The 21,864-nt window shown below is 37.1% G+C and overlaps 2 protein-coding genes across 3 annotated transcripts; one reads left to right on the forward strand and one right to left on the reverse strand.

The window, feature by feature from the left end:
- Positions 1-1,022: 1,022 nt before the first annotated feature.
- On the reverse strand, positions 1,023-12,328 carry LOC139948155 (DNA-directed RNA polymerase I subunit RPA12-like). Its single transcript, XM_071946208.1, has 4 exons — positions 12,199-12,328; positions 11,065-11,168; positions 9,683-9,792; positions 1,023-8,916 (listed from the first exon to the last, which is right to left on the reverse strand). Exons 1-4 carry the CDS (start codon positions 12,326-12,328, stop codon positions 8,892-8,894), a joined length of 369 nt encoding a protein of 122 aa, XP_071802309.1. The 3' UTR covers positions 1,023-8,891.
- A 1,487-nt stretch (positions 12,329-13,815) lies between these two features.
- LOC139948018 (uncharacterized) lies at positions 13,816-21,858 on the forward strand. 2 transcript variants are annotated; one of them, XM_071945986.1, is made up of 4 exons: positions 13,816-15,842; positions 18,954-19,077; positions 19,219-19,728; positions 20,180-21,858. In XM_071945986.1, the coding sequence occupies exons 1-4, from the start codon at positions 14,773-14,775 to the stop codon at positions 20,189-20,191; spliced, it is 1,716 nt and encodes a 571-aa protein (XP_071802087.1). In that variant the 5' UTR covers positions 13,816-14,772; the 3' UTR covers positions 20,192-21,858. The 2 variants fall into 2 exon arrangements, with proteins under 2 accessions (XP_071802087.1, XP_071802088.1); XM_071945987.1 differs by having other exon boundaries at positions 13,818-15,842; positions 18,969-19,077; positions 20,180-21,856.
- Positions 21,859-21,864: the final 6 nt, after the last annotated feature.

Genomic DNA, 21,864 nt, shown 5'->3' on the forward strand with positions numbered 1-21,864 from the left:
TTATAAAACCACTGAATTCTTGTCTTGGAAAAGTTTCCGTATGGCACCACCACGTTTTCATTCCCCATCTAATTAACCTCAGTAAAATAATATATCGCTTTTTGTAAAAATGAGTGAAAGTGGTGGCCCATACGGAAAGTTATCCCTTGTCTTGATACAAGTGAGGAAATTGTTAGGGACGGATATTTTGTTGAAACTTTGAACCACGTAGATTTTGCTGATGACACCAAATGCTTTTTTCAAGACTCTGCACTGTTTTTGTTTTTCTCCAATTCCTTCAATGCAAATGTTCCGAGTAAAATCACATTACTCCCACATATTTTCCCTTGAATTGTTTTTCTTGGGGATTTGGCATTGGATTTGAAGACATTAATACATGAAAATTAGACATCTTTTTTAAGAACCCCTGAACTGACGTAAAACTTTCCAATGCATACTTTCTGTATCCCCTCATATGTATGAACAATAATTGACATCCATACTCTAAAAAATAATTGCTGTTCTTTTTCAGAGTTCGTGAAATCTGATGTTTCCCTTCCATCAAGCGTATGCTGCCTCCTCCAGCATGTTAGCGGTCTTTCCAGCCACAACAGCAGTCACTGAGATACAAAGCCTCAACCGTTCTGTAAGGCAACCAAAATGTATGTTTCTATTAATTCTCGCTGTAGGGCCATAATAATATACCAACAAATTTGCCAAAATCTCTCTCATACTTTTTTTCATCAAAGACCCACGTTATTTATGGATTATATTTTTTGTGGGGCATCCTAAAAAACAGTTAAATTCTAGTAAAAACTTTCAATTAAGTAAGTCCTTCTCAATGAAATATTCATAACTTTTCCCTCAAGAGCCAAAGATCATGCATGTATTACAGGCTAAGCATTTTTTTTTTTTTTTCATTCTAGTTCACCAAAAGGAATGATTGCACTGTATTTCTATGGAATTACGGTTTATGAATAATATGTAACTCTACACAACCCCCCCCCCCCAAAAAAAAAAAAAAAAAAGGATTTTGAAAACAATATTAGCTTTATAATTTTGAATGCATCCTCTTAAATATAACAGTACACTTTATCTGATTATTCTGATTATCAATTTTGAGTAGTCCAAGGCAGGGTATACTTGGTAGTTACTCCACAAATAAATTACCTTGAAAACGTTAAAGCACTGGTCATGTTGATGTTAAAAAATGTTGTTGGGAACAACACCCTTTAGGGTAAAATGTAGTTTTAGGGAAAGATTTGTTTCACCCCAAAAAACTTGAATCTTAGAAAGGCTTAAAGCATGAAGCCTTTCTCATGTAATTCTATGCATGGAATGTGGGTGTTTCTTTCTTAGGTTTATTATTATTTTATATATTTCTTGTGGCACACACACCAAGTGAGGAAATGGGTCTTTGATAAATACCAAAAGTATACCCTGCCTTAATTATTTGTTTAAAGTTACTTTTAATTAGTTCATCACCACCAAGAAGGGAATCATCAAAGTTATAAGCTGTTCATAGAACCAAATATCGTCCAAATATTAGGATTCATCAGAAAATAATTAGAGCAAATCAGACTGGATTATTTATTTGAATCTTTCAATACTTTATTTGAACAAACTTTCAATAAGTTCCAAAGAAAGAAAACAGATACATCAATTAGTACATCCAAACTGTTAGAAATTACCCCACCCACCCCAACCTCCAGAACTTGATTATGCCTATGTATGTTATGTTTACTGAATTAAAGAAATGTTTGTTTTGGGGTGCTTTGGCACTCCTATTGCTTCCTTACTATTCATTTGGATAGTTGCTTAAATTGATGGTTGGAAATATGCCAGTTGATGTATAATTACTTGTTGCAACCCTCATTGAAATTATTTCAAAATGTCTGTCATTTTTTGTAATGCACTAAAATTGTATTTGTAAAATCAGATACAGCTTTCAATTCACACTTGTTTTTATTACAAATGTTGAAAATGTCAGTAGTTTCAAAATTCAACTTAAAAATAAAACAATTCAGAATTTATCCTAAAAGAAATATCAGCTGGCAAATGACAACCATAGCTAAGAAATATAAATGATCAACCAAGTAAGAAATGTAACCTGTTATTTTCTAAAAGGAGTCCACATGGCTAACAAAAAACTAGTCGCATGAAAACATGAACTAACTATTTGGTTTCTGCAAACTTGTAAAATAATTGTTTTTGTTTTTTTGTTCATCTTCCAAGAACTCAGGATATTTCCAGAATCAAAGCGGGTTTTGTTTCTGTTCAAACAAATGTAATTCAATTTGACTCCTTTATGGTTTACAGTTTACATTTCTTACTTATAAAGAAGGTACAACATTGGTATTCATTTACTGCATATATAGAGTGCGCAAATTTTGACTCAACAAATTTATCTAAAACTTCCAGCGTTTCAGAACAAATTTCTCAAGTTATTGTTTCACTCGACCAAATGTTTACATCAAGTGGACATTCCGATGAAAGTTTACTTGCGCGCTTACAAAAATTTAAGGCAATGTATGTTCACTAAAATCCTGCATTCAGTTTATAAGTTCAATTCGCAATAGCATAGCTACCAATGTTGTATCTTCTATAAAGGCCGCATCTTATAGCTTGTTCCGTGACTTTATACACCTCCATCTTGGAAAGTTTTATAAGTAAAAAAAATGGCTAAGTGTTTTGGTCAAAACATGACTAAGTCCACAAAGGGACAAAGAAAGTCAAAAATTACTAAGTGTTTTTGTAAAAGAATTACTAAGTACAAAAATGCCTGAGTGTTTTACTCAAAAAATTACTAATTCCAAAAATGAACTAAGTATTTTTGTCAAAAAATTGGCTAATGCTTTGGTCAAAAAATGACTAAGTCCACAAAGGGACACAGAAATTCAATAACTACTCTGCGTTTTGGTCTAAAAATGACTAAGTACAAAAATAACTAAGTACAAACAATGGCCAAGTGTTTTGGTCAAAAAAATGACTAAGTCCACAATGGGACTCCATTTTATTGTTATTTAAAGTCACAACAAGCTATAAGACGATACCTTTAATAAGGGGCTGCATTCCATTTTGATGTACCGAGCAATATAATCTAATGGTAATTTGAATTTGACGCCATGTATAAGTGTCATGTGCAAATTTCTAGTTGATTATATTGTTGGTGTACATTACTATGGGATACAGTCTCTTCTGCACCCCTATAGGGGGTGCACTTGGTTGATCATGATTTTAATAATAGGGGGGGTAGGGCCAAAGTTTTTACGCAGTTAATTTCGAACCGTACAACGGCACGAGAAATATTTTTGGCTGACTTAGTCTATATAAAAAAGGCATTTTTTAAGGGATTTTTTTTTATTTTTTTAAGCACCACTGAACTGTAGAAGCAGCAGAGTTGTGCAAACGCGTGTGCCAGTCAGTGTGGCCAACTACTATCTAGAAAGTGAAGCGACTTAATGATCTAAGTATTAATGGAAGGAAAGCATTTTATTAAGTTAAATCAAGTTAATGTTTCATTGATAGTCTGTTTTACCGAAGTCCTGCCTTACATGATTGACAAACTAAAAAGATTGTTTTTTAAAGTCCGAAGCCAAAACAAACTAAAGATTTTCTTTTTAAAGTCCAAAACATAAGTCGGAAAGGATTCTAAGTTGCCCGTTCAAATGTTTGATGAATCTGAATCAAGTGTACCGTCGGACGTCTCCCCCTGTTCGGGCAAACACGTCACTAAGTTTTTGGAGTAAAGTTTCAAGTTTGAATTTTGGTTGAAGTGTAAAAGGACGTTTCCACTCCGTCACCGATTGAGTCCTGTACCATCAGAATAACGAAGACTTCAACCCAGATGATGATGCGCTGATCAGAGAAACAAGATTCCAACATGGCGGCTGAACTTTACAAATTTTTTGCATTTTGTAACAAGCAACAACAAAAAAGAACAAAATACGCATGTTCTTTTCAATATTAACAGCATACTCAGGAATGTATTGGTTTCACTTGCATTAGAAGTACTACACTTCGTAAATTTTGTTTCAAATCAATCAAAGTTTTGGATTTGTTAAAACATCGCAACATTTTAACAGTGTGTGTGATTACGTGTTCAAACGACATTCAGTTCACACAAATTTCAAAGTCCAAAGTGTGGTGGTACATAAACATCAGATTTGCATCTTCATTGCACTGAGTATCATTACAGGAGATATTGCAGATGACATTGGGTTTATGAAGGAAAACTAGACTGAGAAAAAAAACTGTTTAAGAAAACCTAACCTATCTCTAAACAAATTCTAAACTCCTAAGTACAACAAAGTTTCAAATCTAACGCAACTACAACTTGCTGATAAAGTCCCAATAAAGTATTGAACATCTAGGATCAACAACTACTCCTACTGATTAACTTCATATAAATCTGCAAACCAAACACTGCACTCTAATGATTTTGTACCAATTTTTAAAACATTGTTTTTGCATAAAAATAAGTCCGACGTCAATGTCGGAAAATTAAGGTTTTATCAGTGACGATCAGATCACTGATAACTTGGTGTATTTTCCATCTAGACAGACACCTGTGATTCTGCAAACAGTTAAACAGTGCTTGAATCAAGTAACAAAGTGACGTCTTATTTAGAATACCTATTCCTGATGTGTCTCTTTGGCATAATGTTCATAACAAAATCAATCAAACAAGCGAATTGAGAAATAACTAGTTTAGTTTTGAAATTATTTAATTTAATAGTTCTACACTAATACTGGACTAGTGTGTATGCTTCCTTAACCTATAACTACCTAGCCATGTGACAAATTACTAAGGTTGGTTGTTTAACTGAATACGTCTACACTAATACCGCTAATTTGCTAATAAACACCTAGTTTGATCCATTGTACACTTCGCTGTTGTACATGTTTAGACATTCTCATGTTTACCATGAATGAATTTAAATCATTGTTAGACGTCGCACAAAATTTGTTTCGTTTGAAAGAGATCTAAAACAAAATACAATAGTTATACATGTACTGACAAACCATTTGCATTTGTTCCTAACAGTTCTACAGGTTTTATATCACAAACTTGCCTACTCTTTTTAGAACCTGTCAAATAATTAACGAGCTAGTGTCTTTGTCTCTGAAACAGCCTGAGTGATGACACCATGCAGCAAAAGGGTCAACTAGTTGAAATTTCTTTTTTAAATTATCAAATGATGCCCTGAAGGAACTAACACAACCTACTGCAGCTAAGTACTGCATAAATGCTAGGTACTACATAAATGACAAATTTATACAAATCATGCACAGCGGCAGGATATGTGACTTGTAAGAAAAAGGGGAAGTGTCTATCGGTCAACATCAGATGAAGTGTACAACATTTCCTCAAGTGATATCGTTAACATACCTACTCTAGAATCTGTCATAGAGCTGACCACTCAAAACCTATAATGAACAAACCTAGTAAAAACCTACAATGAACAACCTAGTAAATTGGTCACTTAAATAGACTAACAGTGAATGTTGTAGACTGAAAAACGACGAGCAATTCAGCAGTACAGCGATTTTAAGTAACTCTGAAATCTTAACACTATTCTAACTTACGAAGGGGTGTAAGTACAACTTACTGTGGCTGAGAACTAAATTGGTCACAAGTACATAATGCACAACAGCATCTTTCTAATGTTTCTTCTACAATAAACGGCCCTGTTTACATCCTACACAATCCCAATGTCATCTTTGATATCTCCTTTTGACACAGTCAAAACTTCTTAACGCAAGTGAAACCAATGTAAAACACCTGAGTACCTGAGTGAAATGTGAATAGCCATGTTCAGAATCTCGTTTCTCCAACCCTCGCACCAACATCTGGGTAGAAGTCTCCGTCATCCGTCAAGTTCAGAGGCTCCCTCAGATCAGAAGAGGATGTCCGGTGTACAAAAGTTGCTCAAAAAGTAGACCTGTTTACACAGGAACAGTATAGAGAGACGGGTACCAACTTAGGATAACAAAATGATCAGGTAAAAAAGTGAAAAAAAAGTGCAATGGTCCTCAGTCCTTGACACTTTTGATACAGGCCCCCAAAGACTTCAACAAGCAACTGAATCCTTTCTCTCTTAGGTTTTGATTTTTTGTCGGAGATCGAGAAGTTGAAATAGTTTGTCAATCATGTAAGGTAGGACACCGGTAAGACAGACTACCAGCGCCACATCAACAAGATTTCACTTAATAAAATGCTTACCCAACCATTAACTCTTGGATCATTAGGTCGCCACACATTCCAGATAGTAGTTGGCCACACCGACTGGCACACACGTTTGCACAACTCTGCTGCTTCTACAGTTCAGTGGTGCTTTCTATAGCATTTAATGAATGGTAACCAAATAATTTAAGAAAACAATTTTTCAAATTATAAAAACAGCCAAGTACAAGATTTACTATCCTTGAGTTGAAATGAAGGTTGTCCCCAAAATAAGATTTTGTTGCATCAGCTGATGCCAAAAACCTATATGAATTTAAGAGCTGTTAACCACTACTGTTGTTTTTGATCAATTCATTTTAAATTTTGGACAGGTGTGCATCACACTTATCCAATATTTTCCGCCGAACAAATCTGATTAAATTAATAGCAGCATGAATATGTCATAAAGTTTTATACTTTTGCCCCAACAGTGTACTTTACTGAAGATGTGTTTTGCTTGCAGAAATTGTCTAACTGTGTTGAGTGTAAGTTGTACTTGGCTTCACAATCATCAAAGTATAAATAATTTAGAACAAGAGGCACTCCCACAGTATGAGCCACAAGCAGACTTTACATTAAATGAATTTTAGTAATGTAAAGAAAAAAATGGTTTCCATTTTGAGGAAACCGATTAAACATATTCCAACTCTGGGGAATTTAGAAAAGAAGAGGTTTTATTGAGTAAAGTTTTAAAAATATTTGTACAGTAACAAACAGAAACTTGCCAAAAGAGTTTTGCAATCTTTTCTGTTTGAAAACAAATTATATTTCGTATAAAGTAATGTGAACTCATTTTGTGGGAATGTCTTGACAAAATGGAAACTTTATGTAAAATACAGAAATGTTTTGCAGTTGTGACCTAAACTGACAAAAAAGGACAAATGTTTTCACAATTTGCTATTTTCTGTCTCAAAATAAAGTTTTACAGCCAAAATTTTGAATAGTTTCGTCAAAAATTGACTTTTTGTGAGTGTGTGTGGCAAGGATGATGAATGATAATTCTTCTTCTTTTTGTCAAGTTGGGTCACATATGCACTGAATGAACAATCATGAATAAATCTATAGAAACAATTCACAACACATGGTTCAAGATTTATCATTGTGTTTTTGCAACAAATACCCCACGTGGGAAGGGGCAGAGGTAAAATGGCAGGTGGCCATTTCTGACATACACCCGCAAAGATTTACAGTAACTTTACCCCACAGAGGAAGGGTCAGAGGTCACATGGCAGGTGGATTAGTATAAAGTACCAGTCATTTCCCCAGGAAGGAAGGGGCAAAGGTCATGTGTGTACATATGAACCTCAATATAAAGTCTGCTGTGACACAATCCCTAGCATAAAGGAATGGAAGTCACGTATGATGGTGGTGCTACAACAGCAAGTAACTGAACTAAAACTTTACTAAGTTTGCTGTGACCAAATCCCTAGCATAAAGGGATGGAAGTCATGTATGATGGTAGTGGTACAACAGTTAGCCACTAAACTAAAACTTCACTTAGTTTGCTGTGACCAAATCCCTAGCATAAAGGGATGGAAGTCATGTATGATGGTAGTGGTACAACAGTTAGCCACTAAACTAAAACTTCACTTAGTTTGCTGTGACCAAATCCCTAGCATAAAGGGATGGAAATCATGGAAGTGGTACACTAAACTAAAACTTTACTAAGTTTGCTGTGACCAAATCCCTAGCATAAAGGGAATGGAAGTCATGGAAGTGGTGCAACAGTAAGCCACTAAACTAAAACTTTACTAAGTTTGCTGGGACACAATCCCTAGCATAAAGGGATGGAAGTCATGGTAGTGGAACAACAGTTAGCCACTGCTAGCAAAAATGTTAGTAGGCTTTTAAGTTTGCTGTGACACAAACCCCCCTAGCAGAGAAGGACAGCTCTGTCATGTAAACAGGGCAAGTGCAAGAACATTTCAAGGGGCACCAAGGCAATGACCAGGGGCAAGGTTGCCTCCGTAATGCATCAGGCATTTCGTAGTAACAGTATCGAGGATGACATTTGTGCAATGACCAACTCTCAGGAAAAAGGGAATTTAAGTCTTGTCATGACCCATAAGTTACAAAGTATGCCATGATCCTAACCAGAGCTGGAAGGCTTTCATCATAGAAGTTGTGCACTCAAGTGTCTTGCTCGTTCTTTCGTTCAATCAACCCACCCCAGGGGTAAGGGGAGGATCAATCAATAACAACAATTTATGAAGGTAAACAATTCAATTGATATACACTGTGCTCGGGTTTTTTAAACTAGCTATACAGCATGAGTTATCACAAAGTAATGTAAGCAACACTGACAGTTTAAAAACACCTTTAACACAGTTCGGCCATTTTGTCTGGTTCCCCTTGTACCGATCAAATTCCGCTCAAAACTCTCAAAGTTTGAAAAAAGGAACCAGACTAAATTTGATGTCAAGCCTCATTTTGTTTCTTAAGACAATCCTGATGGCACTGTTAGTGATAAAGGATCCTGATCTTATTTAAAGTACCCATACTGTGATTACTACAGACGGATGGATGCTCGGCCTCCTCGACAGTAAGACATCTCTCTGGCATCAGCTGGTCGTCGTTGTAGTCGTCGCCGGTGGTGATGTCATCTCCTTGATCCAGTGAGCTCTTGCCTCATTTCCTCTCAGTGAAGACTGATACGAAGACGTTGATTCTCTTCAGCCTCGCCATCTTAGGAGTACTCAATCTCTTGATGCCTGTAAATCAAAAATAAATAAAAACATTACAATACACACAAGATTAACCTTTGACCCTAACCATCCTGGGGTCGATTTCACAAAGAGTAAGGACTAGCCCTAACTTAAGACTTGTACTAGTCCTATCATAGAACTAGTCCTAGGAGATATTAAAAAATTAAGGCTAGTCCTAAGTTAGGACGAGTATAAGACTAGTCTTAACTCTATGTGAAATCCACCGCAGATCCTTCCAAATCCAATTGCATGTTTTGTTTGATTCTGTTTCACTGATGGCTGCATTTGTAACCAGTTTGGCTTCATACACATGTCATGTGAACAGTCATTTTCTGCTTGAACACATCCTCATGTAGCACTTCAGTCATTAAGGGACGCTCGTGGCTCTTCAACAATGTTACCCCTGATCACTGGACCATTTATTTCATTCCTTAAACCATCTCAGCTCACTTGGGGGGAAAAACTGTACTGACCTGGCTAAATAAATCACAAGAACTATCTCTGCCCTCACAGCTACTAACCCCTGTGCATTCTATGCAAGTTGCATGATAAACCTAGAAGGGTCTACAAGCCTTGAGCCTGGTCTCCATCCTTCACGCAAATGCGGAACAAATTTTGTTCTCACAAACTCACAATGAATAAATTGCATTAGTTGAACTGTGTTCAACCCCTTCAAAACATTCGCTGCGAAAAGAGGGCTGTGTCGTCAAAATTCATTTTGCATTTGCATTTGCAGGAAGTATAGACCAGGCTTTAGTAGTGATTGACTTACTTGCATGATGGGCAGAAATAGAAGACGGTTTGTCCTTCATCAGCTGATCGTGTTTGTCTGGTGTGGAAATGAAGTCCATCGTGACCGCACTTAGCACATGCTCTGTCAATCTGAAAACAGACAGATACAAAAATGAAATTAAGAAGTGATAAAAAATAACCAAGCGTTGAAAAAACAAATTTGTGATAATTCACATTAAAGGAAGGGCCATAGGTTTGTTGTTTTGTCAATGATTAATGGACAAAATATAGAAAGATGAAATAAAACTGTAAAAGTTTCAGCAGAATAAGTCTACAGGTTCTACTTGCTGAGAAAACAGAAAGAAGCAAAAAACTGTCTCAGTAGCAACGAATCCATCAATGGTAGAGATTTTGATACACATTAGCTTCGCTGCAAAAAAATTCGCCAGGGGTTTCCTTACGGGTGGCGAACCCTTTATCACTGATTTTGGCTCTTCTGTTTCTGGTTATACATAGAACCCCTGAAATAAAACGAAACTGTATATCAAAATATTTGGGGGTTATTTTTCAACATTTACCAAGTGTCACCTTTTAATTTGAAGTGGTAGAACTTTCAATTATACACATTTAAAAATTGGCCAGGGATTTCCTTATATGGGTAAAGAACCCTTTGTCACTGATTTTTGCTCTTTTTAAAAGTATAAAACCTCTGAAATAAAACCAAACTATTTCTTACAAAATTACCAAATGATAAATCGCCTTTAAATATGAAGTGGTGCATTTTTCAACTATACACTGTTAAAAAATTGGCCAGGGGTTTCCCTACGGGTGGCGAACCCTTTATCATTGAATTATGCTGTTTTCAGAGGGGTGAAACATAAAACCTCTGAAAAAAATAAACAAAGAACTTGGGGGGTAATTCTTTTAATAATTTACCAAACGATAAATCACTTTACATCAAAAAGGTTATGCATTTTCCATTCAAACAATTTTAAAATTGGCCAGAGGTTCCCCTACAGGTGGTGAACCTTTCACGTCCATTTTTTCTCTTTCTATTTTTTTTTTCTTTCCTGAAATAAAATAGAACGGTGAAACTAAATATTTTTGGGGTTATAACTTTCAAAAGAAACAATATGAAATAAATCAGTAAAATATTTTAAACAATTGTATGTTTTTCTTTTCATAAACCAATTTTAAAAATGGCCAGAGGTTTCCCTGTGGGTGGTGATCCCTTTTCACATATTTTTACATCTTTTTTGTTCATTCAGAGTAAAAAAATAATATTAAAACCTTAAAAAAATAAAAAAAAAAATAAATGTTTTGGAGGTAGTAACAATTAAACAACAATACAATACGAGCATTTCTGTATGTAAACAACCACAGTCTTGACATCTCCTAAGATAAAACGCCAGTGTTACTCACCAGTGGTCCAAGGTCTTTCTGGCTGACGACCTCGTGACGACCTTCAACATTCTTGCGAGAGTTGAGACGCAGGTACGAGTGATAGACCACACCATGTAATGCAGCTATAAATAATGAAAGGAAAGAAAAGTGGTGAGTTTTCATTCATTCAAAATTCTGCTGTTGATAAGACATTGGACACTGGATCAGGTGTATCTCAACATATATGCATAAAATGACAAACTTGTAAATTTGAGCTCAATCGGTCGTTGAAGTTGCGAGATATGTAAGAAAAAACACCCTTGTCACACGAAGTTGTTTGCTTTCATATGTTTGATTTTGAGACCTCAAATTCTAAATCTGAGATAAGTGTGCAGATAATTCGCCAAATTTGTCCTGGGGAAAAAATACGCGCACGGTCGGGGACCATCGGCATTTAGTGTAGTGGTAAAACAGAGTAGTTGGGGACTGAATTACGATAAGAATTTTATCATTTTTGACAATTTTTGAGATTGCGTAGTTGATTTTCTGTCGCCCACAGGGCCAATGAGAGTTCAAAGGACACATACATAGAGCCTAATTTTGGCAAGATAAAAAAAAAAAAAAAAAGCAGACTCGTTTTGTTGTGAGATGTACGTCTTATGAGCTCTAGGAGTAATGACTAATGAGCCACCACCAACCAATGAATCAATGCAATCATTATTATTCATCCCATGAAAAGATGAATGATGATAAAGGCAATCATTAATCCTAAAGAAGTAGGCCAATATGCAAATAGTTGTGATACATTTACAAATACAATACAAATTGAAAACTAATTTCTACTCAAACTAAAAAATCACAAAACCCCAAAAGAAGTTTAAAATAAAATTAAAACAATTAAATTAATTGCAAATTATCAGGATTCAGTCACACACAGGCCATCAGAGTCAAAAACTCAAAGTTATTGACTATTGAGCTGAGCTGAGTTTGCAATTAATGACAATCAACTTTGGTATACTGTTCTGCCTCCCCTCAACGCCTTCGGGACCACGTCCCAACCACGCCTACCCCTTTTATTACGCACAAACAAGTCAAGGGGGCTAAATTATCATTCGATCACACACAATTTACAAGCCACGGTTTCCACAAGAATTATATATATTTCAAACTTACTTTTTGCATTGACTTTGTAAGGACATGTCTTACATTTCATAACTACCGTTCCATTTTCAGGAAACGGTAAAATGGAGCCACATTGCGGGCAAAATTCTCGCGAAGAAGCAAATGATCCCTCTCCGTCCATGTTTTTGAGAAATTCTGATCCAGCATGGGTCCCTTCTGCATAGGACGCACGTGATTTATCAAGCTGGACTTCATCCGAAAGTTCAGCGTTGAATTGGTAGTAGGGTATCTGACTAGGTATTTGAATCAGACTGGCGCCCTCTGGCAGCGGATTGTAGACTCTCCCGCGCAAAGTTTTAAGTTTTTTTTAATTAATTGATGCACCTGCTACTTGATGCGTGCCAATTTGTGTAAGAGGGACACACTAAAGACAAATTGAATTTTTATTAAGTAGGGTAGGGGAAGGGATTTCTGTCTTAGATAGTGATGAGTGATATTTTTAACCTGAGCAAAATTTCATCAAGATGAACAAAAACAAATAAATTTTATATTATTTTTGTTTAGTCCGTGAAAATGCTGACAAAAATAGTTTTTGCCCGCTTCTATTTTATGTTTGCAATATTGTCTTTTATTTTGCATAAAATGCATGTTTTTTAAGTTAACCACAGGGGTAAACCATAATAATAAAAACAGAAGGGGAATAAAAAGTAATGTTTTAGTTGCTGTGGGGGATCGGCGTTTTTGTTTTCTTGGTTTGAAGTTTTTCTAATTATAGAATATTATATTGCAATTCTCGGGTATTATTTTATCTGACTTTGGTGAGCAGACAATGGGAGATGAAGGAGAACGTTGGATATAGGCATGTATAACACGCCTACTATACATAAAGCAACTTAATAACGTTTTTTCACAAGCTTCCATCCTGCGTCTTTTGAATTTAACATCACCAACTTTATGTTGCAAATTTCCCCCAATTTTTAAGTTAAATGTAAATTAACACAACACTTAGCTTAGCACTGATGTAATGTTTAGTGAATTTTAACAACGCCTTGTGATTGATTATGGTCGAATGCCTAGTTGGGACTATAAAGAATTGTCAACATTATACGAAAACAAAATGCACACTAACTGTGTTCCTGTTTTTGTCCATAATTATAGCTTGATAGCAAAATGATACGTTTAATTTTATCTAAATAATATTACCAGTGCTGACAATACCCCTTTAATAACAGACTCGGTAAACAGAAGCGGGTGATTATCAGAGTCAAGGGTGATTAAGGTTGTAACCGTGCCTTCATATAAAAAATTTTTTGTTTGCATTGTGTTTTATCAGATTACGTAAATAGCTGGTATGAGCATAACAGTCTTGACTCGTGTACTTTGTGTTTAACGTAAACCAAAATTACAGACTATAGGGTGCATTTTTATGGCGACAGCGGCATATTGCAAAGTACTATGTATTTATAGCATTGTCACCGTCATTGCAACTGAGGTACTTGTTGCTACGAAAACGCACGCATGTAGTATTGTAGGCCCGCTACCTTCCTCATTAAACTTCGAAAAGCAAACAATCCATTTTCTGCACTCAGATCAATGATTCAGTTTGCTTGTGTATAAATTATAAAGAACCACGTAGGACGAAAACATACAATACACACAGCTAAAATATCGAAGTTGTGCCTTCCCCTAGTAAAAATAATATGAGCATTGATCGAGGTGCAGGGGAACACAATGTGGGCGACTGACCGGATCGATTCTACAGCGTATCCGTTGCCATGGGACGAGGGTAACTTTTGAACCCCTTGTAGGGGAATGCAAGGATTTTGCCCAAGGCTTACTTTTTATGGGACGCACAGTTATTGCAGTGGATCTAGATCTAACCATAGCTCCATGAGCTAACTTGTTGTAGGCCTACCACACGTGAGTGCATGACCTTCAACATTAGGTTGTCAAGTTGTTTTTTTCCTACAAGAAGGGGTTAGTGTGTGGAACTGCTGTGACATTCTTGCCGTCTTGCCAACCAGCCGAGTCAGCATGGTTTTACTTGGGTTCAAGCCATACTAACAATCCACTCATTTCGGATTATGACATCAATCATGAGTTGTTGTTGGTTGTATGTACACAATACAAAGCACGGTTGAGTGGTTGGTAATATCAAAAGCGGATCGGGTGTACTTCATATCGCAGTGTGAATTACAAATTGCTGGAGGAATCCATGTTGACACTCAACACATTGGAGTTACTGCACCGTGATAAATTCGCTTCTTGTTGGGGACAGGGCAAGCACCTCGACTTCAGATATACATGTACGTTGACTTGCTGGGTGAAATGACTTATTGCTCCATGAATGACTACATGAGTTGGATTGCATGATCGTGATAATTAGGTGGTTTACTGTCGGTAGGTAGTTGACAAACATGATACTTAGTCGTGTCTAATTAGCCGAACTTCTAGCAAGATTGGGTTGTCCAAGATGCAATCAAGAGTAGTGCCAACACAGTGACGAATATGGGTTCGTAGGTTTGTGGTGTCGTCAGGTAATTAGTTCCTCACAAAGAGAGGGAAATTATCGTCTGATTGCAACTTGCAAGCTATAATAACAAGCTCATTAGACATTTTTGGCAGATGGCTACCGAAATGCCTCCTGAAGATGCCGAGCCACCATCAACAGAAGACACGGATAAATCAAGTGATGAGGCGGTAGGTTCAGATGATGAGGTACCTAAGGAAAAGGTCAAGGTGTGTCCATCTCTCATCCACGACAACCGCCTCCAGAGGTCACTTCTTCAACTTGAAGATGAGGAGGAACTGAACGAGGCAGCGGTTGAGGCTCATAGTCTCTCCCTCAACCTCATCAAGTTCATGGGAGACATGTGTGGATGGGTGCCCGATCCGAGCGTGCAACACAGACGGCAGCCAGTGGAGAAACACCCGCCAAAAGCTGGGAAGACGAAGCCGGATGGTGCTGGAAGGCTGAGCGCTTCCCGGAGGTTCCAGCGCAGCACACACGGGCAAAACCACCAGACAGCTGCTACCCCAGACTTTGAGTTTAAACATTACAGCAATATTAAGAAATACAGTGAGCAATACCGTCGGTATCACACCTGTGGTGGCCCCTTGCAGAAGCTGACACATTCTGCTTTCGGCCGGTCCAGGACTATCTACTACGCCGGGGACGCAACGGCAGATGCGGGCGTGGAAGTTGGAGGTATTGTCACCAGGACGCAGCAGCCTCCGAACCGACCTGGCCTGGGGCATGGTGCTAATGTTGCCCGTGGCTCAACCGAGGTACCGAATTCCAACAACCAACCGCCTGTCACCTACAGTGATATATCAGTAAACTCCCCGCGGTATAATTTACTAGCAGACACTGGTCAACAAAGGAAACGCCCTCCTTCGATAAATTGGACACATCTCCAGAAAAACGGAGCAGGCCACCCCGGAGGCCAGCCCTGGAATATCGGCATGAACGACCAGACACTGACCGTCTATACCTCCCGGGCCCCAGCGCTCCCATCGCCCCATCATACCCCTGCCGCCTCCTCATCCAGCCCGCCAAAGCCACACTTGCCTTTCTTTCCAAGCCAACAACCATTGAAACAACTCCAAACTTCAACCACGAGGATGACACCTCCTGGTTCGAATCCCACTAATGACTTGCTGCACAGCGGATTTTCTTTGGATAAAACACTTGGGTAAGGAATTGAATTCCCCTTGCGTGTATTTCCTGCAAGCTCACCGCACACAAATCACCCGCCAATTAATATCCGATCATCATGATATATAACAAATGATACCACATCGATATGTAATGCTAAATATATACAACCAAACAATATTAAAACAAAACACACGTGCACATGGGTATAGAATCCTATTTCAGTAAAAAAGAAAAGGGGGTTATTTTGCTGGTAATGTTCGAGAGACCGTCCAAAGTTTTCAACTTGTTGTCGTACAAAGACCACTTCTTTTAAGGACCCCCTCCCCATGCACTCCCTCCGCCAAAGTATAGAACTTATCAACATTTTTCTTTCAATGCACATTTTTATTTAAATATTAACATTAACACCCCACTTGAAGACGTAAATGCCCCCCCCCCCCACCCTCACCGTCACATACTCTTTGAAAGATTGTGAAAATTTACACAATTTTGGACGGCTCCTAGAAAGCAAAAGTATTTTGTGCTTCGCCAATAATTGTTGTGACACAAACAGCTCTATTTGCTCCCTGATCACTTGGCGCTTAATCACAATGCCCTACAATGGCTTGACCCATCCTATGGTCCACTGTGAGTGTGGTATTGACTACCCTTCACATAATAATCATCTTAATGCTTATATACTTTGCATCTTAAAGGATTCACAATCCATTGTTGGGGATATACGAATTAATCGCAGATCAATAGTCTTGTTGAATAAACATACGTTTTGAACTATCCACCTCGTCTAGGCCAGATCTAATCTCTAGACTACCTCGATCTTAAAACTAGCTGCCAAAACTTCATTTCCAATTTGAGGGAGACAAATTTGCAAATTCCTTTGAAAAATATCTGTCGGGCTTTTGCAGTTTTTTTGTTTTTTTTCAGGAAAGGTTGCATTATACTTTCTTTCAGAAAGGAACCAACAAATTCAACAGTTTAGTGTAAGAAGTCTGACTGATTAAATTTATTAGGACGTGAGACTTTTGAGATGATAGCGTTCTTCAATTGAACTGTTTTAAATTGTTTGTTTCTTTCTTAAAGAAGGGGCTATATCATGTAGCCTTCCCGAAAAAAACTCTCAAAAACTCTAACAGACTTTTCTCAAAGGGTTTGGCAAAATGTTCTGCCGAAAATGAAACCGTTTCCTTTCTACTGTTATCGTCACAACGAAAAAGCTTGTGAGTGGGTTGCTTGTTATTGTCCCCAAAGCCTCCCATGATGTTGTTTCCCACTGATGAGGTTCAAATAGTGATTAGTTAAACAATTGAATATTTTTTGCAGTGTTTGTGATTATTTTATGATAGAAAATAGACACTACTGTTTGTAAAATTCTTGTTTTTTGTTTGTGTCATGCTTGTTCAGTTTCATGCATACGAGGTCTCAACCATTACGCTTGGATCGACGGGTAATATTCATGCGCCTGTTGTTTGATGGCCACTTGTGACGAACACTGGCCACACTGATTGGCTTAAAACACTCTGGTGGTGGGCCAATGGGAGCCTTGTATCTACATCACGAGGCACATAAGCCCCGCCCCTTCTCTCAAAGGCGGGGTTTACCAATTTGTGCACACTCTGGTGCTATTGTTTCACTTTCAACGCACCTTTATGTCATGTCACATTGCTATGTAAATTTCACACACATACGGGCACGGAAGCACAAATTTCATGACAAAAGAAGATGATCGACTCAGAATCCCTGTAAGGCCAAGTAGATGACGTCAGGATGACGTATGGTAATAAAGAACCTTCAGATATTTTTTAGCAACATAAACCCATAGAATAGCCATAACAAGTTGTGTGATTTTCGAATAACAAAAATGCTAATAAACATTTACAGCTTTAGCCACGAGTTGGATACCAATATAAGAATACTAAAGATATTTGCTATTCAATGCAATGAAATATCTTACTATACAAATAGAGTAATGAAATATTTAATATGAGATTGGAAAATATATGTAGTCGTTAGACAATTTCCATTCTTTGAATAAAAACAAGTAATACAATACAGTTTGCTGTACCAACTGTAAACATGATTAACTTCCATAACTCTCTTGCAAATCATAAAAACATAAATACTTTTTCCTGATAATATAACCCAGCTAACCTTTTCGCTTACAATGCGTTGGTTGTCATGACTTTTCTCGCTATGGTTCACTCGTGTGTTTTGAATTCTGAGCTGAGCATGTCAACAAACAATAACAACTATTGTTTGAATGTGATGTTGCCGTGAAGATTTATTCTTTTTTTTGCGTGTGTGCGTGATGTCTCAGTACTAATCTATACAACTTGTAAACCTTGTTTACAATAAGTTTGACCTTGTACATTCTTTGAGTATTCTGGAAGGCACAATACTGCACAGATCATATGGGGGAAAGTTGACATTTTGTTTCATAATTTCCACATAAACTAAGAGTTATGAAAGTAAAAGCTGGACAAGCTTTGAGATGTACCCCCTTTCATCATATCAAAAGTTGATAAGAATTAGACAGTGCAATCTCCATAAAAAATATAAAATTTTATGTTTTCTTCCATTGAGCTGTGTACAAATAATGCCTGCAGGAAGTCCAGGCTCTGTGGCTTTGTAAACAAGTGATGTCACAGGTCAAATTATCTATAAAAGTATTTCCAATACTAGACCTATCAGTCTACTCTAAAACAATGCTTTATTTATTCATTTATTCTTTACCCTGGGGAAACCTCTCTGTGAAACACTGTTTTTCATAGGTGCCCAGCTTACCAAACAAAAGGACCTATACGGTGTTAACTTTTTTGATGTTTTAAAAATGTTTTTAAACTTGTACAAATCATGTATTCAGCCTCTTGACTGTACGATTGATTCTAAATTTAATACATAATTTCAAATCAAACCAAATTGTAGAACTGTAAAAAATAGTTAGGCCTAATGGCCTTTCGTTTCAACAGTAAAACAGAAGGTAGAATCTTAGATTTGTGTATTATCACTAATAAGAAGGAAACTACAAAGCATGATTTGGAAAGACAAACTCATGGATGACGAAATGTGGACGGAAGCAAAGGGGATTTTTTGTTTGAAGTTTCATTATAATTGAGTGGGACTCTTCTCTTTACCACATTAATTTTAGTTATCATGTTTTCAGAACTCCCGTGACAAGCTCTTCGACTGGAATTTCACTTAAACCGGGCCCTCATCGGGACTTCTACTCACAACTCATGCACGCTGCCAACTGTCTGAGACTAGCCAACAATGTAAGTATTTAGATTTTCATATTCAAATTAATTTAGCTTTTCGACATTGAGTTGACAATTACAAAAATTGAATAGAGTATTTGCATGTGGAATAATGCAATGAGAGTTTTGTATTTGAAGACAAATGTTTCTTTTATGCAGTATTCATCCTCAGACTTTGAGTTTGAACTTCCACGCTGGCCAACTTTCACCATGCACCATGACGTGACCACCACCGCATCACAGCATAAAACACCCGGCAAGAAATCACCACAGTCCACGCCTCCACCCCAACAGCCAAACGTACAAGTGCACATCAAGGGACGTGGGGTTAGCACCCCTCCAACACACACCACCAAATCAGCCTCGCAGCTACACGCCACAAAACGCCACACAGCATCAAGTAAGACCACACCCGTCTACACAATAGCGGATCCCACTTCTGCAACTAAAGAGACTCATTTCATTACCATTGAAGCCCCGACTTGTTCGCCATTTGATGTAAGGTCAGCTCCAGCACATGCTAAGAGGACCTCACCAGAAGTGAACAAAACATCCTATCGGGTCACACTCAAGGAGAAGCCAGTTGAAGTGCCTTCCTCCATGGTGGAAGACAGCTCTCCTGTGGACATGGTTGCCAATTCCAACCGGCCAATTGCGGTCTGCGAAGTGGTAAGTTGCAGAATGAAATGTGCAAACATTTGTGTATGCCACATTTTTGGAAAGATTTGGTTGGAGTAAAGTTGGGAATAGCTGACAAACATGATTATTATCAAGTCCTGATGAACAGTCAAGTTGTGGTCTGCCCTCCTTGCACTTTACAGTGGTGAATTGGAAATACTAACTGCATACAAATAGTTATAAACATTTTTCAAAATGAATTGCTTTTAATTTTTAAGTTTATCTTATACCTCATATCTATTGAAATTCAGCTTTGTTTTATTCTTGTCAATTCCCAAATAATTCCATTTAATACCTCATTGGTAATTCTAACTAACATATTGGTATTGCCAAAACACCAGATAAATCTTAGTATTTTGTCTGTCTTCGTATTATGTTTGGTTTAAAATTGTGGTTGCTTTTTTAACTTCAATTTGTTTTTACTGTTTGTTTTTCTTGACAGACCTGGTACTGAGGTTATTCCGTCTCCAAGCAACACAGCATTCTTGCCATTTGTTAGACTGGAATCCAATATTGCTATCCAGTGAGGTAATTTATGTGTCATAAAGACAGCATTTGGGATCACTTTATTATTTTGTTTCATGAATTTTCTACATTTTAAGGTTTCTTTCAACCATAACAAAACAAAGTTTATCGTCTATAATCTTTGGGAATTGCCAAAAATTTAACGGCCAGAGATGACACTGAAGTACATGTCTTCTACAAATATTTCTCAAGGAGAAAATCTACGAGCCCTAGCATTTCAAAGGGCTACAAACTCCTTGGGTTTTGGAACACTACATCCATTCCAATCACTGTGCTTACTTTTAAAAATTTACCTAAATTTACCTTAATCAAAGTTATGTTTACCCTTCCCCCAAAACAAGATTAGAATTTTCAAAGTTGATAATCTAATGGGAATTTGTGACCACACACTGATCATATTTTCAGTAGCCATTTTAAAAAGTAACCAAAGCTGAACCAGATGCTCATCTTGTTGCATAATTTTACCACCTGAATATTGAGCATGTCCCCTGTAAATCACTTTTATATGGTTAATCCTTCAGAAAATCCCTCTTCATGAATAATCTGGGATAATCCCAAACACTTGTACACCCTGTGGTGTCCAAAAGCATGAAACTTTCATGTTTGCAAAACTTTCCAAGTGAACTATAAAGCTGCTAATCTTTCTTTCAAAGAATGGTTGGCCTTCATAAAAGGGCAGGGAAAGGGAGTTAGGGTGTAGAATCCGATTAAAATATCCATTGTGCAAACTTACTTGGGAGGCTTAAAATGTTCGTAGAGCTTATGCACAGAAATTGAGGATCGTGTTATCGCAAAGTAAAAGTTGGTTTTCAAAATGTTATGACACAGATGGGGGTTCAAAATATATCTGACCTTAATATTTAAAACACTTTGTAAAGCAAACAGTCCATTATTAGAGAGAAATAACTTTTGACTTATCGAAAAGTTCACAAGAACAAAATCTATCTGCAATTGTGAGTTTAAGGAACGTTACAGAAATGTTAAGAAGGCAAATCGTAAAGAACACAGATTCACATAAAACTTGCATGGTCTAATGCTGATGATAGTAAAAAAAATCTCTTGAAATATTTCTTTCTGAAATGTCATTTAATGAGGCGAAACAAATTTTCAAATTTCGCATTTGGAGTTTATCGCTCAGGGAGCGTTTTTCATTTTTGTTTTTGCATCAGTGTCATGCAAAATGTGCAATCGGTTTTAAACTATTTTCTCGTGACCCAGACGGCCGATCGCTCTCAAACTTCTACAGGTTTGTCAGTTTATGTATAAGGTGGATTACATCAATTGCTTACACTTTCAGTAACTGTTGTTTGCGAAACCAATTCTGTAATGTTCCTTAAATGTTTTTATTGACTGCCTAACCCACAGGGAAACCATTTTATATATCTGTGTAGTCATTTGTATAATCTGAAATTGCTTTTCAGACAACTCAGAAGGAATGGCTAGTTTTGTCTAAAGTTTGTAAACAAAGTAGTTTTTGTTTGTGTAGATGATCTATTATGTCAATGGAACTCTGTAAACTCACAGAAGGTGATTGACTTAATCAAGTGATAATATTTTGTTGCCATTTTGTTTGATTTTGAAGGTACACAGACACAATAAATA

This window comes from Asterias amurensis, chromosome 15 (genome assembly GCF_032118995.1).
Source record: "Asterias amurensis chromosome 15, ASM3211899v1".
NCBI classification, from domain to species: Eukaryota; Metazoa; Echinodermata; class Asteroidea; order Forcipulatida; family Asteriidae; genus Asterias; species Asterias amurensis.